Here is an 11,455-nt window from a genome sequence, read left to right on the forward strand (position 1 = left end):
GTACCCGTCCCCGTTACGTGTCTGCTTGCACAGAAGCATGTCGCGATGTGAATCTCCCCATCCAATTCTTACTCGATGACACACATTTCGTGTGTTTTATGTGAGCAGTTCTGTTCGAACAGTTGGAGTAGAGAATATTGTAAGTTACTGCTAGCAAAACAATGCGAAATATGTAATTATTTTCGGTAATCCGGACACTTTTGGTAATCCGACACCCCTTTGGTCCCATACCTGTTGGATTATCGAGGGACAACTGTACTTACAAATATATAAAACAAACTTTTAATAGTAGAAATATTCATTTAAACTTTATCTTATAATATAATCGAGATGGGTTGATAATGATGATTATGATAATAATAATAATAATAATCACAGAGCCCAAATGGTTAGGAGTTGAAAGTTGAAATTTGGTACTCAGGGTACGCACACTAAGAAGGGATTTTTGGAAATTCCAACACCCCTCGAGGGAAGAGGAAGAAAGAGTTAGTTTTAGTCAATATAAAGTGTAAATTATAAAGAAAAGTAACTAGTGGCACATAGAGTATACATTTTGGCAATTAATAAATATTTAAATCATTTCCACCTTTCGAGTAACCCCAAAACAATAAATTCAAAATAAACGAATTCGAACGAGTATTTGAATTCGTTCCAAATTCGGAAAATTCGAAATATTGAATTGGAAATATAAACGGAGTCCCGATGTCTGGCATGCTCTGTGAGTTTGTCGTGAGAAAAATAGAACGCATGACGCTTATCAACTATAATGAATACATAATCATGTACAAAAGATATGTAGATGATGTTCTAATTATTTGGAAGATATGATAAAACGATTCTTAGACCAAGTGAACTCTAACCAACATGGCTTAAAACTTAACCTGGAGCAAATTAGTAACAAGGAGCTACACTTCTTGGACGTTAGCATTGAATTTAAGAATAGAACTTTATGCACGAAGATCTACATCAAGCCCACGCATGATTCGATGTATATTCCGGCAAATTCTAATGACCCAACGGTTTATAAACTATTTGCATTTAGGGCGTTAATCAGAAGAGCGTTTCTCTATTGCTCAAATGTAATGGACACGATGAATGAGCTGTGTAGGATCAAAAAAGTTGCAAAAGAGTTAGGGTTTGGAATAAGATCTATAGAGCGTCTAATAGAAGCGTACGTAAAACCTAGGAGCAGCTCTAAGAAGAAACCGGAGGCTGGGGTTAACTTCGCAAAGTTTACGTATAATAAATGTCTCTTCCCGATTATGAAGCAAATAGCGAGACACAAAAACGCCAGTATAATATGTAAAAGGGCCCCCACAGTGTATAGGTTGATTAGAAATGACAAAGAAAGAATTGATGATAATGAACAGGCAGGAGTATATGCAATTCCCTACAAAAATGACCAGTTGGGAATCGATAAGGACTACGTTGGGNCGAATAATAAATGTCTCTTCCCGATTATGAAGCAAATAGCGAGACACAAAAACGCCAGTATAATATGTAAAAGGGCCCCCACAGTGTATAGGTTGATTAGAAATGACAAAGAAAGAATTGATGATAATGAACAGGCAGGAGTATATGCAATTCCCTACAAAAATGACTAGTTGGGAATCGATAAGGACTACGTTGGGGTCACTAATAGAAACCTTGGGGTGAGGATTAAGGAGCACGGAAATATAAACTTCCAAACAAGTTTTTTATAATTTAAAATCAACCATATAATTCAAGTAAAGTTATCATCAAGTAAGTTAATTCTCCGTTATAATAAAAACTTTCTGATTTTTTAAAAATTTTATAGGTTATTAAAATTTAATTAAATAAAAAATCTTGTTGAATACTAAAGATTTATTCAGTTAAAATTCAATTATGATTTTAAACATGTGGTTTTTTTGCGTTTTTACTGAGTTTTAGTAGCATACGCCTTGCAAAGAAAACTAATATAAATAATAGCAAATTGAAATGAAATGAGTGCTAATAGGAGAAAGAGATAATACAGAAATAAAATTGAGTAGAATGTATTAATGTATTTTGTGAACTTAAACTTTAATACGCCTTGCAAATGCACATAAGAAGGAATTTTTGGAAATTCCCCCAGCAAGGGAGAAGGGTTAAGGATAATTTTAAAGAACTCTGCTTTACTGTACTATTTTAGATGCTTTTTTTTTTTGCATTTTTGAGAATAATCGAACATACTTTTAGACCCATCTAAATCTTTTCTAATTAGTCTCGGAAGAGGGAGTACCTAATTCATGCACCAGGTAAAAACGGGTAAGATCAGCTATAATCTAATAATCTTAATCTTCGCTATCGTTATTTCTTTTTGCCCGAGCAACGTCGGGCTCATCTGCTAGTAATGAATATTCATTATTGCGTTAATTATTTTTATTGTTAATCTTATTTACAAATATATATTTTAACTCGTTGATCGACATTTATTTAAATATAGTTTAATATAAAACAATAATTTCATTTTTTTTAATTACTGATAACAATAATTCTGACGTTTTGTACTTTTGGGAACTGAATTTATAAATTACAAATTTTTTAACAAATACTTCAAAATGTTTTAAGATCAATTATATTTTTAATCATAATTAGTTACTTTTATTTTTATAGTTTAATGGCATTTTTATAAATTATAATACGGTACACTAATTTTCCGTTAACTAAGTTTAATGTTTTTAGGAACTTCTTGACACTGTAGAAAGATTTATTTGCAGTTTTATCTTACTTATAATACATACTATTGTGTCACTTGTGCAATATACAGTATTTTTTAATAATCAAATAAAATCTCTGTGTACTTTTAATATCATTAATATTATTATAATAATGTTTTGCATGTTACTATATTATTATGTTAAACATTACATTAACTATTCCTTAGTTATCGAATATAATTAAATTAGATTAGTAAAGAAATAACTATCTTAAAACATTATGTTAAAGATTATCTAATTTAGTTCAGTTTAAAAAAAAAATTGTTAAATTATAAAATTTTATTCTGGTGAAGTAAAATATGTTTTTAGAAATATCCATGCAAATTTTGCAACTTGTATATTCTTAATGATTAGTCCAATTTAATAAGATCATTTCATTCTATATTTAAAATGTAATTTCATTTTATTATTACAAGATTTTCGGACTTTCGATACCGTCTTAAACTCATTTTACAAATTAAAAGACCTTAACACGCATTTCAATTTGTTATTATTTATTAATTTAAAAAAAAAAAACTAATATAAATAATAGCAAATTGAAATGAAATGAGTGCTAATAGGAGAAAGAGATAATACAGAAATAAAATTGAGTAGAATGTATTAATGTATTTTGTGAACTTAAACTTTAATATTAAACAAATCAAAATTGACTATATAAAAATTATTTTTATCTTTTCAACAATAAGTTGCTAAATATCCCTGCGTATTCAATTCTCCGCACTTTTTCATGTTTTTCTATGTATCTTCGTATCTCTATGTCTTAGAAGCTCTTATAATAAATACTCTCGGAAACGTTAAAATTCATTATAACATATTTTTACTGTACTTACATATTAATTTTCATTCTTACATCAGTTATATTGTTCTATCAAATAGTCACAGTATATTTCCAGAAATATTTGTAATTTAACAACACTTGAGTTAAATATATTAATAAAAATCCGAAAATCACAAAAATATACTGTTTAATCTGAAATTTTCAGAAAATATTTATGTATTTTCGAGACTTGAATGAGAAATCTAAAATTCCAAATATTTAGTTTCTTTAAATGCATAGTATTTCTGCATATCTTCCTAATGTATAATACATTTTAAATTATTACAATTAAAGTTTCTTGGGCAAATGCAGAGGTAAAATGGGGGAACTAATTAGATAAATAACATTAAATTAGAAATCATACATAAATATTAACTAATTGCAGACTAATACTTTGTTAATGTAAGGTATAAAAATAATCTCAAAACAAGCAGAACACAACTTACGTGTTTTTCGTAAAATACAAAGCTGTTAGTTTTCGATAATTCAGTGTTACTATTCGATTCCTTTTCAAAAAAGTCTAACTCAGACTGATCAAGATTTAATTTACATTCCATAGTTTCCATGTTTACACTAAAATTTCTGCAGGAATAACCGCGCTGCATACAAAGACGCAAACAAGATGTCGCTTGAAAACTGGAAAACAATTGGGGAGCCATCAATTTCTTTGGGACAGCTTGGTAAAAGTAACTGCTTGTAATTGTAACTTTACTCTGAATTTCTGTATTTAACATTAAGCATGACAATAAAACAATCGAGAGTGATATCATCCTGTCTCTCTTACACAAAATTCAGTTTGCTATGATTGTCGTTAAAGATCATGATGGCATGATCTATCAAAGAGCAATTAATTTTAAAATGGATTATTTAACTTCCGCCATCATTCTGAAAGGACTTCAAATCATAAATGTACTTTTTGTGAATTTTTTATAATAATTGTGAATTATTAATATAATTGATCCAAATAAAAGAATTAAAATCGATTTTTCAATTTCGGTGATGAATTTACCTGACGTTTAGTCGGATTAAACATGGATAAAAAAAAGATATCCATTAAATTAAAGTGGAAAGAAAATCAGATATTCTCGGAATAAAGTACACGCAGTTAAATATCATTTATAAGATTAATAGTCGTATATTTGATAAATTACGTCTATTGTTAAATACCTAATAACACCGAGAACTCAATCTTCAAATTGTTAACTGGATGGTGGGATTTAAAATCACAAACCCTGATATCATAGTAACGTTTTTGAGATTAAAATTACAAATTATCTTCATTTGTAATTTAATTTATAAGTTCATATTTTAAAAACATAAAATATTAATAATTAAATTAATATGTTTTTAAAGTAAGGCAACATTTTATAAAACGTAAATGATATGAAAATTTTATCTAATTTATCATTTAATTATAAATGGTATAATCAAACTTCAACGTAAAGTTTCTATTTACATTTGAGTAAGTTAATTTATACTGAGTTCATTTTAAGCCTTGCATATACTACAAAGTATTTGTAGTAAGATAACATGTCCCTAGTCCCGTAACATGGTCGGTAGCGCAAATTATTAAAAGCGAATAATCATTGAACGAAGTTTTAATCTTTATTAATTTAAGTCTGCCTGAAGACTACAGGCTGAGAAACACCGAGCTAATGGATTTCACAAATGACCTTCATTTCGGTTGTTTTCTGACAATATTTCATTAATAAAACGCTCAAATTCATAATGTTTTGATGGCCAACATATCTGTACTGTATGCAACGACAAAGTACTCGCAAAACTTCTCTTATTGGAAATCTATATCTTTACTTTGATTTTTTCGTTTTCATCAGCTAATTCTGCAGCACCTTCTTCAGTAACAATTTGGCTATACGTTAATAAAAATTGCCAATTTGTTACTAAAGTTTGGAAAAAGTTCTGCAATTATTACAGAGCATTTTTCATGCTAGATATTGGGAGATAGCGATAGTGTGTTAATTAATTAGACATGATCTTAACTGCGCAACTTGACTTTTTAACATTTCATTTGCCTTGGGGTGATAGAATTCTTGTTGTACTTTACTTTAATTTAACGCAGCACTCGATTTAGTTCCAGTTTAACCCTCTCGACTTCGCTGGCAAAATAAATAGTGCCGAAGCAAATAAATAGTGACGCTAAGTCTAAGTTTCATTGTGGACGCGTAGCCTGGTAAAGCAGTTTTAATACAGCTGGACTAGCAAACAAATGACATAGTTCGTTTTATTTGAAACATTGGTTATCCAGCAACGCTCTCTGAGAAATTATTGTAGGAAATATATCTCGCGAGGAATGAAATATAGACCATTGGTTTCACTCTTTCTTTACTCTTTTTATAGGCATGGTCTACAACGCTGAGATCTCAAACTTGTCTTGAAACTACTAATTTCCAATGCCATCTGTCAAAGACATTTCGTATTAAATAGTGCTTTAGCTCATTTTAAATGCTGATGTTTTCAATTAACCGTTTATAAAATTAAACTTTAAAAAATTGAAAATCTTACTTTTTCATAAGTTGCAATTTTTCGGAAAATATAGTATGTTTAAAACGTTCGTTTTTCATGTGGAACATTATTTTTCTTTTCATTTCGTGTTAAATCGTTTTTCTTATTTAAAGTGTGTTAATAAGAATGATAAAATTTACTTAGAAAATCCGACGGATAAATCTTTTCACGAGTGCAGAGAAAAGTTCTGATTAGATATTTGTGTTAAAATGATAAATGCCACCTATTTAAAAAAATATTAGAAAATTTCCTATCAACAGTTAAGAAAAAAACTGAAAATTAATTATCCAAAAACTTTAAATTATACAAATTATACTTTTTATTGGTTTATGTCCTAATATTAATACAAAATCGCCACTTTTTTCCTGTATTTCGTGTTGATTTTCTCCTTGGGTTCCTGTGATTAAATATTTAATAGGAAAGTCAAGTTATTTAAAAGTGAAATTGAGAAATTTAACAATTATTTCTGACACAACATAAAATTATTTATTTAATCTTTCTTTCCTATAATTAAACTGGAGGATATTTAAGAAAAAGAGATTTATTACAGAATATCTGATTGTTATTTTTTAAAATATATTACTTGATTTTATGAAATTTAGGATGACCAACTGTTCTAGTTAATTTGGGATATTCCCAGAATACGTGTGCATTGTCCTGTATCCTGGATATAATTTATCCGGGATGACAAAAGTTCAGATTTCACCAACACAACTAGAGAGAAAAAAATTCACCCGGAAATATAATTTTTTTCTTTATCGTGTTGTAAATTTCTAAACAAATATCTAATTTGAGCAACTGTATCGACTCGAAAATAATTCTTTTGATTTTTAAGATTGCGTAAGTTACTAAACTACCGTTCAACGATAACAAAATCGCGCATTACTTCAGTAATGCAATAAACTAATCTTGATCTAGTTTTCTTCAATTGTAATAATCCAACATTTATAAATATAACACTATTTTTGTAGCTATCTCAGCAAATGTAACAAGGAATTTCTAATGTTTGTTTACTAATATCAAGTTAGTAAACATAAAAATATTAATTACTTTAATTTTCCAACTAAGTTTATTTATGAATGAATAGACAGCTAAACTGATCAACGTCATATTTTATAATAAAAATAAGAAACAGAAGTGATTACAAGTATCTATTACTTCTGTTTTTTTTAAACGTTTAATTGTATTTTTAAAAACTATTATTTATACGATTTTAGCATAAGTTTAATAATTATATAATTTTGTAGAAAACAAATATATTAATCAATTCAAATTGAATTACTATATTCAGTGATTTTTTATAGAAGTTTTAACTTATAAGACAGAGGTGGAGTCCAGTGTTAGAAATTATTAGTTTAAAAAAATGAGAATTTCTGATCAAAATAATTTATCTAAAAAGAAAGCTCAAACTGCTTGTCTCCTTAATTAATAAGCAGTATGAATTTTCCTTTATTTAATTATATTCATTCATTTCTCAAAATAATTTATCTGTTGAATGAGTTATTTTTTTATTAAATGTATTTATTTAACTTTAAATTCATTCAACATTGTTATTAGTTTTCTTAAATATGAAAAAGTAACACTAAGGCAAGTTAACAATACATTCTAATACAATATTTATTATTTTGTTTCCTAAAAATGGTCACACTAGAATATTCTTTTCTGAAAACTGTTTTATTATGCTTTCATGCCTTTCACNGCTGAAGAGGGACACCATTTTTACAAATAAATATTTAATTTTTTTCTAGATCTACATATTCATATCTACAACTTTGCAGGTGCCTCACAAAACTAAAAATGTTTCATTTAATAAAAAAGTGAATTGAAACTATCTACTCTTTAGGAAATAATAATACATTATGATCAATATTAATTAAAATATTCTGGTTTCAACTGACATTTAAATTTATATTTTTAAACTGATTATTCAATGCAAAATTTGAAATTTTTATTTTAAACTCTTAAATCCTGCTTGCAGGGGATAAATATTAGTTACATAAAATGTTATTACAATTAAAATAAAATAACATTAAAATATCAAATAAAATTTTTGATAACAATAAAAGTTTATAAAGACATTAATTGAAAGACATTTCTTAATGTTATATTTTAGATCATTTACAATAGAGTCCAAATATATTTTTTAATATCATTGTCAAAGATTTTAATGTTATAAATTTCAATCACCAGTTTACATTGTTTATTTTTTCATATTATTTAATAATTTTAACATTAAGCTTTATCACACTTTTTATTTTTCATAATATATTTATTAATAAATCAATAACAAATTGGAATTGACAATGTACAATATTAGCTTTTATTATTTTAAACAAGAGTATTAATTTTCATATATAAAGTTTAGAATAAAATATAAATTGATATTACACAAAGACAACTTCTTGTGTCAATCAAATCTTCATTCTTACCAATCATCAGAAAGCACATAAATGTATTAATTAAATGGTTATTTTAAGCTATAGTTAGAATCAATGGCTCTCTCCTTTTCTACCAGCAATCTAATAAAAAATTAAATAAGAATATTAAAGAATAGCTTTTAACTAAATTGTTAAAATTATAACATAATAATTTTTTAATAAACAAATATCCATAAATGTTTTAAAGTATTATAATTTTTATTATTAATGAAGTTTATCAAATCATAGAACAATATCACTTACAAATCAAATTATTCACAACATAGTTTGTTATATTACTGAGTTAAATTCACTTCCAACACACCATTTACAAATTCATAATGTAATATTTATTCAACTTACTCAGCTTTCTTGTTAAAATTTATGCATTGCACACGACATGATATATAATTAAATTAGTACATTGGTTAAATATTAATTAGCTCCCACCATTTACAAAAAATAAGAATATGATTGAAAAAACTTTAAATTATTTATATTTTTCTTTAGACATAGATAAAAATAAAATGATANAACTGCAAGAATTGTGAAAACATTACAAAAGAACAAGCAACACAAACAAAAAGCATGATAATAATAATACAGAATTCTGTATTTATTATATAGAATACTATATTTAATAATGTTCATTTTCATATTATAAACTGTATAAATCTGTTTAATCTGTAACTTAGTGTTGGATTATTTCAAATTATTCAAATAATACTTTACTTATTTTTAAGTAATATATATACATACATACATAAATCACTACTATTACTCTGATAAACATTGAAAAACATACTCTAATGTTTGAACTGGTTCCATACTATCAGCTTGATCAAAATCTAATGTACATGGTTGATTAATAAAAAGTTTCATAATCTTTGGACCAGAATCTAAAAATTAACAAAATAATAATAAAAATTTCAAACTGAAATTACATGATAAATTGCTTCTTAAGTATGAACAAAACAAATAATATATTATATATATAATTTAAATAATTATGCTATTAATTTTGTAAACATTATAGAAATCTGTTTATTTCTCATTGAAAACATTTTCAAAGCATAAACTTCATGTACAATTAATGAACAGAATTTTGTTATTTTAATTACTGTAATTATAGCATTAAAAACAAAATAAATGTAATTAAACATACCTAATGGGGCTTGTAATTTAATTGAATAAAGTTTAATTGCTTGAGTAAAACCAATTGAAATAATCAACTAGAAAGATACAAGTATAAAAANTTATTAAGAATATAACGCCTTAAAATTATTATTTTTTTTTTGAAGAAAGAAACAATTTATTAAATTTAATCAATAACCAGATTTTAAAAGCAATTTAAACAAAAAATATGAATTAAATATAAACATTGAAAAGTATCATCTGAGACTTCACAAAATTGCAATATCATGTTGGAATTTCATCATCAACTAAAACTGTTCATTGTTTTCAAAATAGTATTCATGCACATGCAAATACACACACACATACATATATATATACATACACATACAGGTATATACATACATATGTTACTGTAAATGCTCGAACTATGGTAAATCCTAAGATCTTCCAGTAAAACCAAAGATTTACCAAATCTTTGTGGTAAAAGTCCGAAATGTTCTGCGATCATCGCTAATTTCGAAGTTTTACTAGAGTTTACTCGGTATATCTTAGGTTTTACCTCAGAGACATGGTAAATGTTGAAAAAATAGTCCCCGCTTTCCGCACTGCACCGCGTTGCCGCCTTCGCTCGCCTCATTTCATCATTTGACACGTTAGAACACGCACGTTAATTCTAATCTTGTTTGAGATTTTGTTGTCTAAAAGTTATTTATGAATCAAGATGAGTATGAAACGGAGATTTTATGAAATAATGGACGAGTTCGTTGCAAGCAAGAAAGATAACTTTTATCTTAATAGGGACAAATATGCAAAGTGTTTGGAGGAAGTAAAAGCTGCAAAGAACATGAAAAAAAAACAAGCTGTTCATTACAGGCGTATAAAGCGTTACGACATTTTGACTATAAGCGGCGAAGAAAAACTAATTGCACCTATAAAGGAGGAGGATGGAGAAATAAGGTATTACATTTGTTACGAGGACTTATTCAATATTCTCGAAGAAACGCATGTTGCTGTTGGCCACGGTGGAAGGACACGGATGCTTAAGGAATGCAACCACAAGTATAAAAATGTAACAGTTGAGGCTACTATGACATATTTGAAGCTATGTCAACCTTGCCAAAAGAAACAGGAGACTTTGAAAAAGGGCATTGTTGTCAGACCTATACTTCACAGTGAAATGAACTCACGCTGTCAGGTTGATCTACTAGATCTACAAACTATCCCAGATAAAAATTATAAATTTATTTTAGTTTACCAAGATCATCTTACCAAATTATGATCTATTGTGCGCTTCAAACTAAACGCACCGTAGAAGTTGCATACCATCTTTTGGATATTTTCACCACTTTTGGAGCGCCGAGCATCCTTCATTCCGATAATGGTCGAGAATTCTCTAACCAAGTTATTGAGAGTTTATGCTCCATGTGGCCGGATGTAAAAATCGTACATGGAAAGGCAAGACATAGCCAAAGTCAAGGATCAGCGGAGCGTGCTAATCAAGACATAGAAAATATGTTGAGCACGTGGATGGAAACCAATCAGTTATCAAAGTGGTCAGAGGGTTTAAGATTCATTCAGGCAATGAAAATAGAGCATATCACGAGGGAATCAAATGTTCCCACTACGAAGCAATGTTTGGTTGTCCAATGAAATTGGGCCTTGCAACTTCAGCAATCCCTAGTGATATGATTAGAGTTATAAGATCTGAAGAAGATTTAGAGAAGTTGTTGCATTCGCATGACAATATGGAACAAAATAATGACGTCGAAAATGCAATCGAACAGGACAAGGAAGAAAGCATTGTTGAAAATGAGTCAGAAGGGGATATAGACAATAGCACT

General features: G+C 27.8%; 2 protein-coding genes across 3 annotated transcripts in view; both read right to left on the reverse strand.

The window, feature by feature from the left end:
* Positions 1-6,143, reverse strand: part of LOC111623436 — a 7,831-nt gene extending 1,688 nt beyond the window's left edge. Inside the window, exons 1-2 of the mRNA XM_023366009.1 lie at positions 6,061-6,143; positions 3,984-4,173 (exon numbers count right to left, since the gene is read on the reverse strand). Coding sequence (XP_023221777.1) covers positions 3,984-4,173; positions 6,061-6,143 — 273 coding nt within the window. The remainder of the gene's footprint in view (positions 1-3,983; positions 4,174-6,060) is intronic.
* Positions 6,144-9,238: 3,095 nt separating this feature from the next.
* The window catches only part of LOC111623426 (thioredoxin-like protein 1), a 51,894-nt gene continuing 49,677 nt past the window's right edge, over positions 9,239-11,455 (reverse strand). The window contains exons 4-5 of one of the 2 annotated variants that reach the window (XM_023366001.1): positions 9,643-9,709; positions 9,239-9,376 (exon numbers count right to left, since the gene is read on the reverse strand). In XM_023366001.1, the coding sequence (XP_023221769.1) occupies positions 9,255-9,376; positions 9,643-9,709 (189 nt within the window). In that variant the 3' untranslated portion in view covers positions 9,239-9,254. The remainder of the gene's footprint in view (positions 9,377-9,642; positions 9,710-11,455) is intronic. The other variant, XM_023365999.1, reaches the window with a different exon arrangement.

The sequence above is a fragment of the Centruroides sculpturatus genome, unplaced genomic scaffold (assembly GCF_000671375.1).
Source record: "Centruroides sculpturatus isolate CEXI.00-Female unplaced genomic scaffold, Cexi_2.0 scaffold190, whole genome shotgun sequence".
In the NCBI taxonomy this organism is placed as follows: domain Eukaryota; kingdom Metazoa; phylum Arthropoda; class Arachnida; order Scorpiones; family Buthidae; genus Centruroides; species Centruroides sculpturatus.